Here is a 21,079-nt window from a genome sequence, read left to right as displayed (position 1 = left end):
TAACCCTTTGGATATAGTTCTAAATTGCCCTTCAGAATGGTTCAATCAGTTCATAATTCTACCATATGTTTTTTTAATCCTTACATCAAAGTCTTTCCACAACCTTTCCCAAAGAAAACATTGACAGATTTAATCTAAAATATGTCTAGCTATCATAACTTAATTGAAATTTAAGTTAAATTGCCCCTATTGTTTGTCTTAGAACTTCTGAAAAAGGCTTTTCAGGTGAATTGGGGATAACATGGAGATCCAGATCTCTTAAAAAAAGAGTGGTACAACTAAGTATTAGGATTTAATGCCTTCTTTACTTTCAGTAAGTTTCCCTACAGCAAATGTGACATTCAAAACATTGCAGTGATCTTATAGCTACACTCAAAGTACTGTAGTTGATGCTCCATAAATGTGCATTGATGATTGGTGGTTGCTTTTCTTTTTTTTTTTTTCTTTTTAAACTGAAAGGCAGTTTTTAGAAGAAAAAGCTAAACTCCCATTTCCCCCTCCCCAGCTCCTCAGCTCATTCAAAACAACAAAGGACAGTTATTCAACATTGGACCAAAACAATAACAGCAGAAACACAATTTGCCATTGAAGACGGTCTTTCTGAGTTTTCAGTACCACAGAGCCTACTTGACACTTTAATGATAATGTGCTTAGAGGACTTTATACTTCACCATAAAAAGCAATTACCAGTTCATTGGTAGACTTCAAAAGATGCTTCAAAACATCTCTCTGAGGATTTCTAAGGCAGGATCCTGAAAGCACACAGCTGTTACCTTTATTGTTTGTTTTGTTAGGAAACTGGTAGAAAATTTCAGAACAAACCATTAAAGATGACAAGAAATGAAGTTTGGCTTTTATTTCTTTTTTTTTGGGGGGGGACTAGACTTGTGATTTCATTGGCTACTCCTAGTGTAGAAACTCCGTCTACCAATTCAACTAGGTCTTAGAGATTTGCGAAGGGTAATGAGGTGAGATCACTTGCCCCAAATCACAAAGTCAATATATGTTAGAGGTGGTTCTTGAATTAAGATCTTCCAACTCTAAGAATGGGACAGCTGGGTAGAACAGTGGATAGAGTGCTGTCCCTGGAATTAGGAGGATCTGAATTCAAATTCAGCCTCAGAGACTTAGTAGCTGTGCAACCTGGGCAAATCACTTAATGTTGCCTCAGTTTTGTCATTTGTAAAATGAATTGGAGAAGGCAATGGCAAACCACTACAATATCATTGCCAAGAAAATTCCAAAAGGGGTCACAAAGAATTGGACATATTAAACTGACAAAACCATAACAAACTCTGAGAATAGCTTTCTACTGGCTATACCATACTGCACTCTAATATTAATTAGGGAGGGATAAATAAATGTGGAAATCATGAAAAGTCAGTATTGCATGTCCCAGAAGAGTGTGTCTGAATATTAATGAGTAGATTGTAAGAGAAGAGAGATGATGCTTGGGATAGACTTCTAATGAGAGCTTTCTCTCTCACCCTTCAGACTAGATATTCTTTATTTTTATTTTTCAGTTACATGTAGAAGCAATTTTGGACATGTTTTCTGATATTTTTATGACTCAAATTCTCCCTCTTCCTTTACCTTGTCCTCAGGCAATAAACAGTTGGATATAGGTAATACCAGTACTTTTATGCAATATATATTTCCATATTGCTCATGCTGTGACAGAAGACTCATATCACATATACAATAAAAAAAAACTCACAGGGGAAATAGAGTAAAGAATGACATGTTTTGATCTGGAATCAGATTCCAACAGTTCCTTCTTTGGCTGTAGTTAGCATTTTCCATCATGAGTCCCTTGTGGATATCCTAGAAACTTGCTTTCTGATAATGGTTTGGTCCTTCATCATTGATCATTGTACAATATTTTTACTAGTGTATACACTGTTCTCTCACTTCATTTTGCATCAATTCACACAAGTCTTTCCAGGTTTTCTGAACTCATCTTGCTCACCATTTCTAATAGCACAAAAGTATCCCATTACAACCACATACCACAACTTGTTCAGCCATTCCCTAATTGATGGATGTCTGCTCAGTTTCTAATACTTTGTTACCACAAAAAGAGCTGCTAAAAACATTTTTCTATGAATAGATCCTCTTCCCTTGTTTCTGAACTCTTTGGGAGACAGATCTAGTAGTGATATTACTGGGCAGGGTATGCATAGTTTTTATGGCCCTTTGGACATGGTTCCATTTTGCTCGCCAGAATGGTTCTATTCATAGTTCCATCAATAGTGTATTAGGGTCACAATTTTTCCATATTCCCCCCACAATTATTTCATATATAAATATAAATAAAAAAATAAATGAACAAATAAATATATATATGTATTAGCCAATATGATAGGTATGAGGTGGTATCTCAGGGTTAATTTAATTTGCATTTCTCTAATCAATAGTGATTTAGAGCATTTTTTCATATGACTATATATAGTTTTAATTGCTTCCTTTGAGAACTGCCTGCTCATATCTTTTGATCATTTATTAGCTAAGGAATGCTTTGTATTCTTATAAATTTGAGTCAGAAAGAAAACTATCTACCTCCAGAGAAAGAACTGTTAGAGCTGGAATACAGATCAAAGCATGTGATTTTTCACTTTAGTTTATTTGTGTTTTTATTTTGGGGTTCTGGTTTTATATGAGTATTCTTCTCACAACAAAAAAACAATATGGAAATGCGTTTTGCATGATAATACATGCATAACCTAGATCAAACTGTTTATCATCTCCAGAAAGGGGGAGGGAGACACTTGGATCTCATAAGTTCAGAAAACTTATGAGGAAGATTGTTATTACATGTAAGTGGTAAAATAAAATATCTTTATCAAAGAAAAGGACTTAAACATTTTGAAAAAAGATGAATTTGAACTAGTTTGAGATCTGGTACAGCTAGGTTTCCTTCTGAGCTATTCTTTATAAAAAAACAATGGCTGGAGGTGCTCTTCTTAAGTCTATGGGCTTTCTCCATGGAGTGAACCTCCACTGTTGAAGCTTATCTTGAATCTCTCTGATGCACACAGGAGTTCTAGATTCCAGGGGATCACAGGCTGTTCCAAGAGCTTTCATTAGTTTTGAAATTTTTAGCTTCTTTTCACCTAAACTCTTATTTTTCATTCAGTGCATTCTTTAAAATATTTCTAAAGGGAAAATTCACGAACTTTTCTAGGTGAAAAGTAAAGCCAATATTTCTGAGTTTCTTTGTTGAAATGGCACGTTCCTAGCTTGCATAGGAGTCAGACTCAGTGGACAGAAAGGCAGGAGGTCCTGGGTTCAAATCTAGCCTCAGATACCTCCCTAACTGTGTGACTCTGGGCAAGTCACTTAACCCCAATTGCCCAGCTCTTACTGCTCTCTTCTCCCTTGGAATTGATACTTGGGATTTATTCTAAGATGGAAGGTAAGGGCTTTTTAAAAAAGTGAAATATTCACTAATGGACCTAATCCTATGATTGACTGGCATAGAAGCATTGACCCGTTCCATTACTGACCTGGGTTAGTTTGTTCTTTCTTAGGCTACCTTATGGCCTCCTGTTGCTGAGGTTTCACCAGTATTAGTGCCGGATCTAGTGCGGACACCCAACTGATGTTAGCCCTGCGGCAGCTCAGAACTCCTGAACTCAAGGGATCCCACTATCCTCAGACTCCAGGAGCAGCTATTATAGGTATATATCCACACACTCCATGAAAAGAAAATTTTAGATACATGGAGGTCAATGATGATGAAACAGTGAGAAGGGTAATTTATAATAATATTTCTTTTTAACTCTTCTTCTAGCTGCTTGCAAAAAGAGCAGATGCTAATCAATGGATGTGCCATTTTTTAAAATGAAAGAACTCTTATTTTGGGGGGAGATAGTTTGCAGACTAGTGCCAGGCCTGGAGCTGAGAGGACCTCTGTTCCAAGCTGGTCTCAAATATGTCCTATGTGTGACCCTGAGCAAGTCACTTAACTCTAATTGCCTCGCCCTTATCTCTCTGTCTTAGAATTGATAGTTATTTATTATTGACTATAAGGCAGAAGATAAGAGTTTTTTTAAAGACTTATTTTTGTTTAGAAGTACAGGTGAATGGAATATGTGTTCTTTGCTTGTTTCTCTCAATTTTCTACCTCTACTGAAAGTCTCAGAGGCAGTGTACATAGTGGAGAGAGAACAGATCGAGTAATGATTATCTGTGTTCAAGCCTTGCCCATGACATTTATATGCCTTTGGGCAAATCATTTAAATTCTCCAACTAGTAAAAGAGTACAAGTTGCAAATCTAGTGTTATTTTGCATTGGTCCAGGGAGTTTATTCACCAGGGGGTCCCTATACCAGTGGAATTAGAGGTCCATACCAAAAAACAACCCTAAGGGAAAAAAAGAAAGGCAAGACAACCTACCTCTTGGTAGCCCTCATACGTATATGCCCAAATGCCTTGAGCAGACTTTTACCCTTAGGAAAACTTGTATAGAAATTTGTTATTATATGTAGTTGGTTAAGAAAATATTTTTTTAATTATTTTTTTCCCATGATAACATGATTCATGTTGTCTTCCTGCCCAGCTGACAAGGAATTGCTCTGGGTTATACATGTGTTATCACTTGATACTTGTATTTCCACATTATTCATATTTATAATATAGCAATCTTTTAAAACCAAAACCCCAAGTCCTTTATCCATATAAACAAGTGATAAATCATGTTTTCTTCTGTGTTTTTATTCCCACACTTTTTCCCTCGATATGAATAGCATTCTTTCTCCTAAGTCCCTCAGGGTTGTCCTGGAAAAAAATTTTTTTTTTAAGGGAAAAGCTTTTTCATACACAAAACAATATAAAATGCCCAGCGTGCTCTTTTTATAAAGGCAACAAAAACTTTATTTGATAAATTAGGATAACATTAAATACTGTGTGTGTGTATATCTCCTTTAATTCCATTTTATGATCTAGTGAAAAGATAGGAGCAGATTGGGGAACAGAGGATAGGAAAAAAATCCCTTCCAGATGAGTTTCTTTGCCTGTCTTTTCTCTCTCCTTTCCACCTTTCTTTACTGATTCCCAGTTCTCCAACTGTAGCTGAAGAAGAATTCTCTCTACCACATTCCCAACAAGTGGTTATCTGTCCTATTGCATGACTTCCAGGGATCAGGGGCTTACTACTTTCTGAGACCTCCCATTCCACTCTTAGGAAGCATTGGTGTTAGGGAGTTTTCCCCCCTAGCATCCAGTAGAAACTCGCCTCTCTGAACCTGTTCAGTTTTGTTCTAGCCCTGCTTCCTGGGCCAACATATTTATTTCACTTGGCTTCAGGCTTTTGGGAGTGATCTGCCTAATGTGGAAGAGAGGAAATATATTTACAAAGAAGGGGAGAGTGGTGGGACAGGAGGCATATCGAAGGCATATCCACTAGCTAAGATACACACCTGTATGCATCTGCTCTTTCTGCAACCCACAATCAGCCTCCTGATTAGGAATTATCACTTGTGGATAGTTTTGCTCTACATTTCATAGATTACCAACATTTATAAGGTATACTTGATGTTGTGTGACATATGGATGGATGAATGGATAGCAAGACAGAGACAGAGGGACAGAGAGAGGAAACATAATAAAAGTGGGAGAGAAAGAAGAAAATAGAGGTAGAGGTGCTAAAGTAGGTTCTGGGGTATTCCTTTGGGTTATGGGTTTGAGAATGACTTACTGACACCCTCTGAAACTATATTAATACTGGTTCACAATTTGACAGTTACTTTTTTACCCTTAAATCTTCAGATACCCCAAATGGACCAGCCATTCAATAGGTTATTCTGAACTTATTTTGGGGGGGTCTATACACAATAGCCCCTGGGCTAGGTGCAATTAAACAGATGTTCAATGTGGCCTCTGGGTGATGGGTTCTTCATCTCCACATACTCTTCTTAATAATAATAATAATAATTATTATATACATATTCCCACATGGACACACACATACATAAATATTGCATAGTAATTCATGCTGATGACGGTGATGTGAGGACAGCACTGTAAGGTCCTTACTTGGCTAGCAGACTCATGAGGTAGGTGGAAGTATTGGTGTCCAGCCTCAGAGGGGGCACTGTGACATAAGCAGCTGCATGGGACCAGTCCTGATGGTAATAGTGTAAGCCTGTCAAAGTGGCATGTGCGGTGGTGGTCTCTGCATAGACAACTTTACCTGAGAAAGGGAATTAGAGAACATTATTGGACATTGTAAATCCAATTTTTTTAAAAAGCAAAAATTGCATAGAATCTAAATTTTGTTAGACATTCTTTACTAAACTATTTTTGAGAATTTGAATGTATCTTTGTTTACAAGTACGAAAGGAAAAGACTTTACTAAGAAATGGAAGGAAATGCCAAATACATTCAACTTCACAATTCCTGCATCCAGTATTCAAAGGGAAATAATGACGATGGTTTTACACTTGCATTTCATTGGACCATAAAATAAATGGCACATTGAGGACTTTGCACGGAAAAAGTAACTTTCAAATGGAGAACAGAGATCTTTAGGTGTTTGGTTTAGGAATGTAGTCTGGGATATCCTGTTCATATAGCAGGGCCTTTGTAAACTGAGGGTGTTCCTTCTCTTGCCAGATTCAGATTCTACTATCTTTTGCAATATGTGGAACCAACAGGATGGAGTGTAGAAATGAACCAAATTAAGAAAGAAAGTAAACATAAAAACATTAAAGTTTTTTCAATTCAGTTAAGTTTTCAGTTTTTAGAAGTACACAGAGATAAGAGCTCACCATTTTTAAAAAACTTTTACCTTCTGTCTTAGAATCAATACTGTGTATTGGCTCCAAGGCAGAAGAGTGGGAAGGGCTAGGCAATGGGGGTCAAGTGACTTGCCCAGGGTCACACAGCTGGGAAGTGTCTGAGGCCAGAAACAGCTCATATTTCTACAGCAGTATGATTAAACGTGGGCAACTAGATGGCAGAATGGAGGAAGACTCATCTTCCTGAGTCAAATCTGACAAATAGGCATTCACTAGATATGTGACCCTGAGCAAGTCATTTAACCCTGTTTGCCTTACTTCCCTCATCTGTGAAATGAGTTGGAGAGGGAAATAGCAAACCATTCTTTTTATCTTTGCCAAGAAAACCTCAAATGGGATCATAAAGAGTCAGATATGATTGAAAAACAAGTGAACAATACGATTCTATAAAGAGTTGGATAGAGGGAATGATAGTTCTAACTGATCAAATCCAGGATGGTGTAAGAGGACTAGAAGAAAAGGACTATTAGAAAAACAGCAGAGGAGAAACTCAAGGTTCTGGGCGATCCGAGCGGGCCCAAGTTAGCCCATTTGGAGCCTCCCTAGCACTCTTTAAATCCTAACGCCCATGCTGAGTTTCATCGGCCTTACCTTTCTCCGCCTGCAGGCTTACCTTGCATCTTAGAAGCAGCAATGACGTCTCCGGCAGAGATACTGGAAACGTTGACCAGGTAAACCGGACAATGAGTCTAAACACAGGAAACACAACTCTCACACAACAGGTCTTTCAAAGGAAGCAGATATCTTCATAGGGAAAATAACTGTAGTAAAAGAACTCTCTTGGGACATCCAGTCTCTTCTTTCCCTCGAGTGGACGTGGCGGACCTGCTAGTTTTATGCCCTGCCTTAAGCTGATGTGGAAAGAACTCGAGTTCTGGCTGAAGTGGTTGTGCATGAACAGGGAGGGAGGTTGCCAGCCACCAAGCAAGCGTGTTTCAATTCCACTCTCTTGTTTAGGGCAAGACTGACCATTGGCACTGTTGCATATTTTTAAGTGCATATTTTAAGTGTTTCAGAAATGGATTTAAAAGAAAATTCCTTTGGAAAAAACAAACATCAATAATTTATCATGAGAGAATGTTTTTGCTTGAGTGTCTTGAAATTTACTAATAAATCCTTAAGTGACTAAGCACACAGCAAAGGCCATATACAACATCAGAAACCAAAGGACCTGGGGGCAGCTGGGTGGCAAAGTGGATTGAGAGCCAGGCCTAGAGATGGGAGGTCCTAGGTTCAAATCTGGCCTCAGGTACTTCCTAGCTGTGTGACCCTGGGCTAGTCACTTAACCCCCCTTCCCTAGTCCTTACAACTCTTTTGCATTGGAACCAATACATAATATTGATTTTATGGCAGAAGTTAAAGGCTTTAAAAAAAAGGAAAAGAAAAAGGAAACCATGGGGACTACTTTTTGAAAGCTGCGTTCTATACAGGCAAAACACATCATAAATCAAACCCAAACAAATAGGGTTTAGCCTGATTAATTCTGTTTTTGGAGACAGAGATTTGAGTTTGAGAACTAGTTCTGCCACTAATTAGCTCATAGGCGTGGTACTAGGACCATAGGGTAGTTTATTTATTTTAAAAAACCTTATCTTTTGCCTTAGAACCAATATTTTGTACTGGTTCTAAGGGCAGAAGAGCAGCAAGGGCTAAGCAAAGGGGGTTAAGTGACTTGATCAGGGTCACACAGCTAAGAAATGTCGAAGGTAAGATTTAAACCCAGGACCTCCTGTCTCAGGGCCTGGTACGCTACCTGCTGAGCCATCTAACTATACTCCCCATCACACCACGGAGGTAATTTAGGCTGACTTACATCCCCCACATTTTACAAATGAATAAACTAAGGCCCACAAAGCCACAGTTAAAAAGTGGAAAAATTAGGATCTGAATCCCTGTTCTATGACCCTGGGTCCCAGGGCTTTTTTCAACTGTAGCACACTGCTCTATGACCTTGGATAATCATTTAAAATCTCTAGCCTCGGTTTCCTTATCTGTAAAATAAGGGCCCTTTCTTGACTGTCCAGAGCTTCCTTTTAGCCAGAAAGAAGTCTTCATTGGGAGAAACCCTGTGATTAAAACTATTGTTAATAGAAGATGAAATAGCTAAGTGTACTGATAGCCTGATCCCCCAAAACATTGCCTGATGCAGCCTGTGTGACCTCGGGCTAGTCATTTAACCTAAATTGGCCTTAATTTCTTCATCTGTAAAATGCAGATGGTTAGACTCAATGACCCTCTGTGATCTCTAAAGACCCTTTTAGCTCTCTATCCATCTTCGATTCTATAAATGCAATTAAATACAAAGGAGAAGTCCAAAGGACTATGAAAAATTTGAGGAAGGAATCATAACTTTCAGCCAGGAGAGTTGAGGAACAGATAGAATCTGAAGTGAGTTTTAAAGAGAAGAGTTATTTATTTTTTAAACCCTTACCATCTGTCTTAGAATCAATACTGTGTATTGGTTCTAAGGCAGAAGAGTGGGAAGGGCTAGGCAATGGGGGTCAAGTGACTTGCCCAGGGTCACACAGCTAAGAAGTGTCTGAGGCCAAATTTGAACCCAGGACCTCCCATCTCTAGGCCTGGCTCTCATTCATTCCACTGAGCCACCGAGCTGCCCCCTTAACGAGAGGAGTTATTAATGATCCAGGGCAATTCTGAGGTACTTAGGAAAAAAAATGATATCCACACCAAGAGAAAAGAACTGTGGGAGTAGAAATCCAGAAGAAAACATATGATTTATCCCTTGTTTCTATGGGTATTTGACTTGGATTAATCTATTACAAAAATGAATAATATGGAAATAGGTAACAAGTGATAACACATGTGTAACCCAGTGGAATTGCTTGTCAACTCTAGAAGGGGGGAGGGAAGAGTGGAAGGAGACAACATGAATCATGTAACCATGGAAAAAATTAAAATTAAAAAAATATCTGTTAATAAAAAAGAGAAAGAGGCCTTTTAATAGGGCAGAGACGGGGATCATGAAGGATAGTCACTTTGGGGCAACTAGGTGGCCAAATGGATAGGGAGCCAGGTCTGGAGATGGGAGTTCAAATCTGGCTTCAGACACATCCTAGCTGTATGACTTTGGGGCAAGTCACTTACCCTAATTGCCTAGCCCTTACCATTCTTCTGCCTTAGAAACAATACTTAGAATCAATTCTAAGATAGATGTTAAGGGTTTAAGAAAAAAAGTCACTGCATGTACCCAAGGAAATCTCCAAGTTTGGCATTCTTTCCATTATCCTTTCTATGATGCCTCTATCTTCTCTCCACCCTCTTTAACTGGCCCCTTATAAGGGAAGAATTGATTGTGAATGATTTATATTTTGGTAGTGAACCAGTTTTATCTTAGATTCTTAGAGGAGGGGGCTGAATCTTGATTGAGGTAATAGAGAAAATCACATCAAAGTATCTGAGAATGATGATAAATAAACTATAAAAGAATAAAAGGCAACTCTCATAATTTCAACAAGTTGGGGTCTGATTCCAGGAGTAAGAGGGAAATACTGCTTACCCTGTTAGCAATAGTGATAACTCGGTGGGTAGCTTCTGCTTCCAGCTGTTTGGGGAAACAGAGGACAGGAAGGAAACAAGGTTTATCATCTCCCCAAAGCACATATTTTTTGAGTAAATCTCATGCAGTAATAAATGTCTGCCTGTACTAGACACATTTGCTGAGCTTATCTATCTTATGGGTTCTTATGTTGTCTGGGGTCTAATCCCTTGAATATATTTGCAAAGAAAGGGCTTTGGACTATGATCTAGAGGACTTCTCCTCTAGTATTTCCTAGCCATGTGACTCTTCAATGATAGCCCACAGGGAACAGGAAGGATTCTTATATTTTTCAGTCTTTTCCTCTTTTTAGTCCAACTTTGACCAGACCACCCCACAATGTACTGTACTGATTTCTCGATGAAGGACAACACGGAGCTGCACTGAAGAGAACAGTGACTGAGGCTTTGCTTCAAGGCACAAAAATTGAGAGAGAGCAAAAAATGCACCCTAGAAATAACTGAGCTTAGTACCTAGCTTGGTCAGTAGCATTCATCTATGAGCCTTTACAATAATTGGTTCTGTTCTACAGCTCAAATGCCCCTGAAACATCCTGCATTATTTTCACATTAGGAACTATAAAGTGGCCCAAATTGCCTGTCCCTGAACACCAAAATGGCCAGTTAAGGCTATGCCCTGAAAAGGTCTCTCAGGAAAGTTTTAGGCCATACCTGCCCTACATTTTAATTTAGGACACAAAGTTATCCTGAAAATATAAGAAGATAATCTCTTCTGAAGCAGCCAATTTGGATTTTCCCTCATGTAAGGAGGAAAATATGTAAAATTCAATTTATATGTGTAGGTGTCTCATTAAAGACACTCCCAAAGATTCTAAGTCTCTATGTGAAGATTGATGCAAAAACAATCACAGTAAACTTTTCCTACCTCCTCTGGACGACTGATCTCTATTCCTTCTGGTCCGGTGATTCCCAAATCTAGTGCCTCTCTGGCACCCTGAAAAGAAAAAGGAATTAGCAGTTGTTTATAAGATACATCCAAGATGAAAATAATGAACCGCAAATAGCAGAACTATACAAAGACTCAACAATTTTTCTTTATTGTTGCTTTATCATTTTTCTTTAAGGAAAAAAAACCTTGAGGCTTAGGTTCCCCAATTCACATTATTAAATGATTGAACAGTTCTTTTATTTTTCTAAATGTATTCTAGGTAACCAGTGAACAGGTGAAAGAATAAATCAAGACCCTGAGATTTCATCAGTATGAGTCTTCCCTCTATTTTGATACAACCTCTCATTACTGGTAGATGATTTTAGGGAATTATTGTGGGAAAAACATCCCAATGGCCAATCCAGTGATAATCCTCTCAAAACCTATAGCTGGGATGGGTTTCAGGGGACAAGCATACGCAGAGCCCAACACTAGGCTTATATTTGAAGTCTTTTCAACTTGGTAGGATCTGCCAGAGCTTGGAGGAATGGGTGAAGGGGAACCCACTGTCATCTTAAGACCATAATGAGGTACTGGGGCAGGACTTTAGCCTAGGAAATAATGAGGTTAAATATCATCCATTGGGAGATACTGAAAAATTAGAAGAGAGGGTCTTTGCCCTTGAAGAGTTTACAACCTAGTTAGCCACTGGAACCACAGGACACTAATTCAGATCCCAAGCTGAGGAGTCCAACCATCAAGCCTACCCTTCTTCATTGCCCTCTTCTTTCTGAGTTTTGTTCCTCTATACTTGCCTCTGCCACAAGTTCTCCATTTTCAGCATGGACTCGGGCTATTGCACCAATATCCTTGCAAGCACAGAACACTTGATATAATTCACTATCTCGAAGCATATATAAGTCTTTGTAGGTCATAAACATCTGGAATGAGTTGACACCTTTCTCTCTCACAAGAATCTCCATTTCTGCTTTTACCTGGTAGAAGGAAAGGATCAACATATTTGAAAGTGTGATGGATGGAGCCTTGGATGACCTGCATTTCATTTCCTCCCTCAGTAGGTACCAACTGTGTGATCTTTGACAAGTCACTTATAAGGACCCTGAGATACAGAAGAGTTATCTGTAACAGGGAAATAATCTTCACACTGCCTTCTGTGTGATGCCCAAGCATTCTCTAAAAACCGTGATGTGTTACAGTTCTCATTTTTGTCCATAAAGAATGTTATCAATATTAATAATATTGGGGATGGGGCGTTAACTGGGGTATATTTGCATCTCGGGTACTCAGGAGAGATTCTCTATCCGGGGCAGGGAATGAAAGAGAACCAGGATTTATTAAGCACTCATGTGCCAAGTACAGTGCTAAGCACTTTACATACCTCATTTGGGCTTCACAACAGCCTTGTGAGGGAGCTGCTATACTATCCCCATTTTATAGCTGAGGAAACCAAGGCAAAATGGAGGTTAAGTGACACAGTTAATAAGCATATTGAACATATGATAATAAGCATGTAAGACTAGGTTTGAACTCTGATCCTCTTGACTCTTAAGCCTGTTCTATCCACTGTGGCACCTAATTGTCTCTAGTCAATCTAGGATTCTCCTTGAATGTCCTAGAATTGCAGCAATCTGCTGGAGAAAAATAAATGTTTTTTGTTTGCTTTTGTTTTAGATGTTAACAGTTTCTGATAGGTTTTCTTTCCAAGTTCATCTGACTTTTTGAGAATTTTTGTATGGTCGAATGCTTATTTATCCTATCTCTTGCATTACTGGATTTGTTAAGAGTATGGAAACTGATAGAAATAGTATGGATGGTTACATTGCTAGAATAACAGTGCCTGGATATTCATCAAGACACAGTGTCCATGTTTATTTATTTGGGGTTTTTTTGGTCTATTTTCAAGAAGACCTAGACTGCTTGACTTACTGTGAATAAGCATCTAGGACTCCTGTCTCATATTCTTAGGGGCTGCAGATTTATAGGATAAAGTTTGCCTGAAACTCTAAGTAATCAGCCCCAAGTACTTAATCCCTGCCTGGGGGCCCCACACTTCTTTGGGGCTTTGTTTTCCATTTAAATTATTAGCTTGCTTGTCTTAGTGAGGCGTGAGATCAGACCTCTAATTGGATTCCTTAGGTGTTGCAAGGATCCCTAGAGACATTTAAAGGGCTTTTTGTGTTGCAGGGACCAGGGAGAATTTTTACTCACCAGTATTAATCTCAACTTAAAGTGTGAGTCCAGAACAGAGGAGCCCTTTTGTGAGAGATGAAGCAAAGGGAGTGCCTCAGACCTTGTCAAGAAATTGGTTTAATGTTACTACATAGCCCCAATACAAGGTGATTTGGTTCCTCATCCAAAGTGGGAGAGAATGACTTTCCCACAATTCTTATCTATGTTGGGAGCTCTGTAGAGTCTAGGCTATCCCTCTGATATCCCTTCTTCTTTTTCTTTTCCTTATTGTCTTTGTCTTAGGGAAGGCCTCTGCAAGCACCAAGACAAGCAATAAAATTTTATAAAAATGAAACTTGTTTATAAAAATTGTGGAAATGAATTCAGAGATGAAATACCCAAACTCTCCAGCATAGTAAGCTTGTATCTTGGATAAAAGAATGTTAATGTTCAGACTGTGAACTGTGCCACAAAGATTTTGTCAAAATATACTTCAACTGATTTTCTGGGGATGTCAAAAGCTTAAGTGGAAGGTCAGTATAAAGGATTTAATGCCAAATGACAAGGTATTAATTGTTAATATGGTTTTCATGTACAATGATCCCTTTATAAAGCATGAAGACCTATTTCTAATAGAATTATAGGAACAGCTTGGGATTTCCTTGGATGAAAGTTTGGCCATGTTAGACTAACCCCAAAGAGATCAAAGAAAGAGGAAACGGATCCATATGTGCCATAGTTTTTTTTGTAGTAGGTCTTTTTATAGTAGCAAAGAACTGGAAACTAAGGGATGCCCTTTCCATTGGAGATTGGATAATGGACTCAGGGTGAAGGAGACACAATATGGGAATTTGATTATGTGTATTTGTTATCAGGATTTAGATTTTCCTTTCTTGTTTCCTTTATGTAAGAGAACATATGTGCCTTTTAATTAAAAAAAAATAAAACAACAACAGACCATAGCCTGAGGACCCTTAAATGGCCAAGTGGTTTTCTCGGTAGTATTTATCAGTAGAGTTGGTGATGGAAGGAGAAACTGGACCCTGAGAAAGAACGTCTTGAGGGTAGGGGAGGGGATAGCTCTCTTTCCAACTACCCCATTAACCACATCATTTTGAAAAAAGAATCTCTTCAACCACTAGGAGATAATGCTATGAGTCTTGATACAGAGAGGAACACATACTAGAAGCCCACCAAATCACACAACCAACAAAGATTCTAAGCCCAGAGTGTAGTTTTTTGAGGAGTAGATAGGGAAGAGGATTAGGGAAGACAATGAAGCGTTGTAGTTCTGCAGTTGTGAGCTAGGCCATAGTTATTCCCCATTTTTGTGTCTTGCTATTATTGTACTTTAAATATGTACCCATGATTCCAACAGACATTGTATGTATCTGTGGGACAGTATGCCCCAGGTTTGTGTGAGAGAATAATGCTACTGTTCTTACTATTTACCTTAGTTGCTAAAAAGCTAATTATGTTTACTGGCTGATTGTTATTCAGAAATACACTAGTAGGGATTCATGCGTGTAAGGGTGGCCTTTAGTTTTGAGGGTGGCACAAATCTTCTGGGGACCCAATCTGTGAATGCAACTATAATCTGGGAGAGTATGCCAGGAGGGGTGCTACATTAATAACTTTTAGTATTTGTTTCAGTCCAAACTCATATCCTGAAGTGATCTCAAGAATATTCTAGAGAGTTGAGTATATGGTATAATGGAAAGAACAGCAGCTTTGGAGTCAGAGGACATGAGTTCAAAAATCCTGCCTTTAATGCTAACTACTTGTGGCCTTGGGTAAGTCTTTTAATACCCCTGAACCTCAGTTTCTCATGAGTAAAGAGAGTTTGGATGCCTCTAAGGACCCGTCTAGTTTCAAGACCTATGATCATAAATGGGTATCAGGGTCATAGATAATAGAGGCAGAGCCTCACTTAGTCTAGTTCACCCTCCTCACTTCCAGATACAGAAGCTGAGACTTGTAGAGGTTAAATGATTCATCCAAGGTCACAGGTAGCAAGTGGCAGAGCCTACTCATGTCCCCTGAATCAAAATCCACTCCCCTTCCTACTACACCAAAGGAAATCACCCAGGATTGTTAAGGAGATCAATTTATGAGCCAAAGTGAGGCACCATAAATCCAAGTCCTGAATGAACCCAGTGCTTAGGCACCAGATTAGAAATTCCTATGGAAGCCCAGCTCTCTGGAGTGTGTCTTTAAGTGGTCCAGATAGTAACATCACCTAATGGGAAATACCCAAGCACTATCTAATAACTCAGTAAATTCTACAGTGTGAAAAACAATCACATGGAGATAAAATGAGAGAGAATGAATCAGAATTCCTTTAAGATTTAGACCTATGATGGGTAACATTAACAGTGGGCCAGAGCTCCAAACACCATGTTGGGAAACCAGATCTCCTCTGACCTTAGGGATAAAGACCCTCCCACCCTCACCCCAAATATCACCTCTTCTTGGAACTAATTTTTTTTTTTTGCTTTGCTTGGCTGGCTTATAAGATCAGTAATGCTGGAGTATTAAAGTCCCAGGAGAGCCAGAGGCTAAAATGTTGGTGGCGATATACACCCGAAAATAGCCATGATCAAACTAAAGAGACTGTTACCTTTGGGGACCACCAGGTGATTCCCATGTGAAGTGAATAGTCACAACACACTTTGGGGTCTGCCAAGTTCCTGCACTTCTCATAGGCATCCAGGAGGGAAGTATCTTTGTCCGGTAGAACATGGCCTATAATCATGGTTGTTCCTCCTACCAGTGCTGCCTGTGAGGAGGAAAAGACGAGAGAATGGCTTTAGTCATGTCTTCATCACATAATAACAAAGTGGAGGTAACGTATTCTTCTTAGCAGAGCAGAGAACCATCTAATCTATGAAAGCTTTTCTTTTCTTTCTTTTTTCTTTTGTGCAGTGTGGTACCATAAAAGGGATATTACTGTATATAGAAATAAAAGCCCTCTGGGAATACAGCGAAATAAAAACTCTGCCTACAAGTTTTATTAGCCATGACTGTATTTTTAATTAGTTTAAATTTCATTTTGATTTGAAGGGGAAATAGTAGTATTCTATCTGAATAGTCTATTTTAAGAATCCACTCAATGAACAAAAATCTAAAGTTGAAAAGTAGAATTCTACTTTCCTGACATACTTAGAAGTAAAACATGAAAGGAAGGGATGCCTAAAAAGGGGAAGAAGTTGAAGTTTTTAAAAAGCATATGACAGAGGTAGCTGGGTGGCTCAGTGGACTGAGAGCCAGGCCCAGAGAGGGGAGGACCTGGATTCAAATCTGGCCTCAGACACTTCCCAGCTATGTGATCCTGGGCAAGTCACTTAACCCCCATTGCCTAGCCCTTACTGATCTTGTGCCTTGGAACTAATACACAGTATTTTTTTTTCTAAGATGGAAGATAAAGAAAAGAAAAGCATATGACATCACCAGAAGGGACTGAAGAAAATAAGAGAACACAATGCACAGTATGAATTAAAATATTAAGTAAGGGTTTAAAAAAATCACTTTAAGGTCCAGAGACAGCTAGGTGTCACAATGCATAGAGCTTCAGGCCTGGAGTTAGGAGGACCTGGGTTCAAATCTGAATTCACATACTTCCTAGCTGTGTGACCCTGGACAAGTCACTTAACCCTGTTTGCCTTGCCCTTGCCTTTCTGTTTTAGAATGTTACTAAGACAGAAAAAATTGTTGAAAAGAAACCAAAACTATTTGGCCCAGCCAAATTGGCTGCCTTTGTGTTCCCCATACACAACACTATACCTATCATCCCCATAGACCTGGCCATCTCCTTCCTCTTCCCCATCTCCAATGTGCTATGTTCTCAATAAGGTTTCAGGAAATTTTTGACTTCCTTCAAGATGCAGCTCAAGTATCACCTTTTACCCAGAGCCTTTCCTGATCCTTCTGACTGCTAGAGCCCACACTGCCTTGTGTTTATCTTATATTAATTCAGCATATACTTATATAGAGAGCTCATCTTTCCTGATAGAATATAAGCATCTTGAGAGTGGAGATTCATTCTTTCTTTCTTTTTTAATCACTCTATCTCTCCAGTGTCTGGCACAAGTGTAATAAAGGCTAGTTGACTGACTGATTTGCTCTGCTGCTATAACTAGCTCTGACACCTTGGTCTTGTCATTTAATCTGTCTTGACCTTAATGTCCTCATCTATGAAATGAATTATATCAAAGGCATTTTATAGCTTTAACATTCTAGAAAGCAATATTTGCTCTAATTTCTTATAAGTATGATTTGATAAAAGATCAACTGATAATAAATAAGATAGTGAACATGTAGGGCTAGACATCTGGATAGAGTCATTTAAGGATCAGATACAGTTTTTGGTATCAAGAAGTTAAGAGGAAAAGTCAAAATAAGTGGGTAGATTGGGGAAATTGATGGTGATAAATATCTTTGGAATTACCAAGTTACAAAAGTCTAATCTGTTGAAAAGTTTGGACTTATAATTGATAACGTAGGGGGTCTCTCAAAGTTCTTCATTCTAGTGGGAAGATGTCAGTGTTCTAACAGTGAAGAGGGGGGGTAATAGTAGGAAGAAAAAACCCCTCTATTTTAAGATTCTAATAAATGAGCCATGAAGAAAACTCAAGTCATAATAGTCGCCTAAAGTCTTAGAATCTCAGAGTTGGAAGAAACCATTGAGCTCCTTTAGTCAAGCCTGATTTTGCAGATGAAAGCAAGACCCAGAGATGTTAAGTGGGATATACCTGAAGTTATATTTAATTAATGTTTATTAAGTATGTCCACCTGCCTTGACTCGCAGGGCAGTATTTTCCCAATACATCATGGTATCTCTTTCACTTGTACTCTACTTGGAGGCCACTTGATATCCTGAAGAAGGCTGGCTCTGTGGACTGTTATGGGGCTGGCTAACAATTAATGGGGTATAGCCTCAAAAGTATCTATATAGAAAACCAAAAGACTTTTGGATTCCTGTGCTGTCAAGACCCAGAGAAGGATTTTTCTTTAGTAAGGCAGCAAGATAGGGCAAGGGGTGGGGGGTCAACCTGGAGTCAGGAAAACTGGTTATGTGACCTTCTCTAAATCACTTTACTATTCTCAGCCTCAGTTTCTTCATCTGTAAGATGGGGGAGTTGGACTCAGTAGCCTCTGAGCTTCCTCCTAAACCTAAATCTATGTTTCTTAGAATGCTATGACCTGTGCCCTTCTGGGCATGTTAAGTTAGCCTCCATCTCTTATGAAGGGTTGAGTTGCCAATATTTTCCCCCCCATGCTTTACCAATTTCCTCTTTCTTTACCAGGTCTTCACAGGAGCCATTCTGCTGTAACATGTCCTTCTCTCCTCCCAGTCAAACATATGTGGCTTTTGAGAAAGAAAGGCTCTCCAAAGATAGTTAAAGTTGGAACATTTTAAAATTAAAAGTTATTTTTTGGGGCTGCCATATCACTGCTATGCTGGAAAAGGCCTCTAAGAAATAACTAAAAGGTCATCTGCTTCCATGTGGCACCTGTCTTGGAAAGCAGTCATCTTCCTTGTACAAAAGGAGATTTTGCCTTTGAATGAAGAATGACTTTGAAGGGGAGCAGGCAGTGAGGAGAGGCAGCCAGGTGTGAAATGGGTCTTTATTTGCTCTAGCATTGCTCCTGACCTTGGCAGAGCCTCAAAACCCCTAAAAGAGTTTCCCAGTTCCAGGTCAGCTTTAATTATTTCAAGGAGAGTCATGAAATTCTATTTTTAAAATTCACAGAATAGTATAATTGGAAGGGACCTGTAGAAGTTCGCTTCCTACCTGATGCAAGAGTCTCTCCTCCATATTCCTAACAGGTCATCAGTCTCTGACTGAATGTTTCCAGTGAAAGGGAGCTTTCCACTTTGAGACCTGGCCCTCCCTGCTGATGGATGACTCAAATTGTTAGAAAGCTCTTCCTCTTATAGAACTGAAATTATCTTCTTGTTACTTTCAATCATTGCTCTTTAATTATAGCATATGCTAAGGCTAGTGTCTGTTCTGGAAGATGCTCTTCAAATACTGGAGGGCAGTCATCATTGACTCCCTCACTTAGATCTTCTCTTTTCTAGACTAAACATTTTTTCAAATGCCTCAACATTCTACAAATGTTTATGATTTCCAGAGCTTTTACCATCTTGATCATCTTTTCTTGGATATAGGTAGGCAGGTGGTACAAAAGAAAGAAGTGGGGAGTCAGGGAGACCTGAGTTCAAATTCAGCTTCAGAAATTGACTAGCCATATGATCCTAGACAAGACATTAAACTTTCACCTGTTTTTGTTTTCTCAGCTATAAAATGGAGATAAGAACAGCACCTATCTCCCAGGGCTGTTGTGAGGATCAAATGAGATAACAATTGCAAAGCATTTTGCAAACAAACCAGAAAGTACTATATACATACTAGATATTATAAAAACTATTAAAAATTGGTGCTTAAACCCTCTTCTTCCATTGATTGTAGAGGTGGATTATGGGAGATGTGTCACAGTTGTTTCTTTTCCTCTTTTTTCAATTCTTTGTTACTAGGGATGGTTCTGTGGGGAGGATATATTTGGAAATGAAGCAGATGCCAAAAAAAATCAATAGAATAATTTAAAAATTGTGCTCAGAACATAATAGTCTAGATATGGCCTGATCAGCATAAGTATAATGGAACTGTTACCCTCTGTGACGGAAAACCATATTTTTATTAATCCAATCTGAGATTTCCTTAATAATGTTATTTTATTTTTAGCATCTAAGTCACAAAATTTGCTTTTACTGAGTTTATCATCTACTAAAACTCTAGTTTCTTTCCCGTACATTGATGACAAACTGGGTCTCCTCCATCATGTAATAGTTGGGGACATGGATTTGAAGCCAGTCTCTGGTCCTCAAAAACTATGTGACATTGGGCAGAGGTTGATTGTAGAGACAATGCTTTGTAAACCTTAAGATGCTATACAAACATGAATTATCATTATTAGGATAACAATTTAGAGATTGACCAATCCCATCATTTTATGGAAAATAATAACTAATACTTATAGTTTAGGATTTACAAAGTGCTTGACATATTATCTCACTTGATCCTCACAATACTGTGAGGCAGATGCTATTACCCCATTTTACACATGAGGAAACTGAGGCTCAGAGAGGCTAAGTGATTTGCCTAGTGTCATACAGCTAGTCAAATGTCTATAGAGGGATTCAAAGCAAAGTATTCCTAACTCTAAGACCATTGTCCTTATACTATTCCACACTACCTCCTCCTTCTGCATGAGAAAACTAAGGACTCTAGAGGTTAAATGATTTGCCCAAGGACAATCTGGTGGTCAAATAAATTGAGTTTTGAGCCTAAATGTAAAGATTTACCCTTATCTGTTGAACTTAATTAATCTATTCAGGATGAGCAGACTTTTAAAAAAACAAACCAACCCTATCTTCCATCTTGGAATCAATGCTGTGTATTGGTTTTAGGACAGAAGAGCAGTAAGGGATAAGCAGTGGGGGTTAAGTGACTTGCCCAGGGTCACACAGCTAGAAAGTGTCTGAGACCAGATTTGAATCCAGGGTCTTGGATCTCTAGGATTAGTTCTCAATCTACTGAGTCACCTAGCCATTTATAATAATGGCAGTTGAATAATAGC

General features: G+C 38.7%; 1 protein-coding gene across 7 annotated transcripts in view; it reads right to left on the bottom strand.

Moving 5' to 3' along the window:
• Positions 1-21,079, bottom strand: part of DPYSL5 (dihydropyrimidinase like 5) — a 133,994-nt gene that overhangs the window by 22,958 nt on the left and 89,957 nt on the right. For all 7 annotated transcript variants that reach the window (XM_007475963.3, XM_007475966.3, XM_007475965.3 and 4 more), the window contains 6 exons: positions 16,056-16,214; positions 12,061-12,240; positions 11,243-11,311; positions 10,319-10,363; positions 7,414-7,489; positions 6,037-6,193 (listed from right to left, as the gene is read on the bottom strand). In XM_007475963.3, the coding sequence (XP_007476025.1) occupies positions 6,037-6,193; positions 7,414-7,489; positions 10,319-10,363; positions 11,243-11,311; positions 12,061-12,240; positions 16,056-16,214 (686 nt within the window). The remainder of the gene's footprint in view (positions 1-6,036; positions 6,194-7,413; positions 7,490-10,318; positions 10,364-11,242; positions 11,312-12,060; positions 12,241-16,055; positions 16,215-21,079) is intronic.

The sequence above is a fragment of the Monodelphis domestica genome, chromosome 1 (assembly GCF_027887165.1).
Source record: "Monodelphis domestica isolate mMonDom1 chromosome 1, mMonDom1.pri, whole genome shotgun sequence".
Taxonomy (NCBI): Eukaryota; Metazoa; Chordata; class Mammalia; order Didelphimorphia; family Didelphidae; genus Monodelphis; species Monodelphis domestica.
Note: the sequence above shows the minus strand (reverse complement) of the source record. Positions and strands in the feature narration are given on the sequence as shown.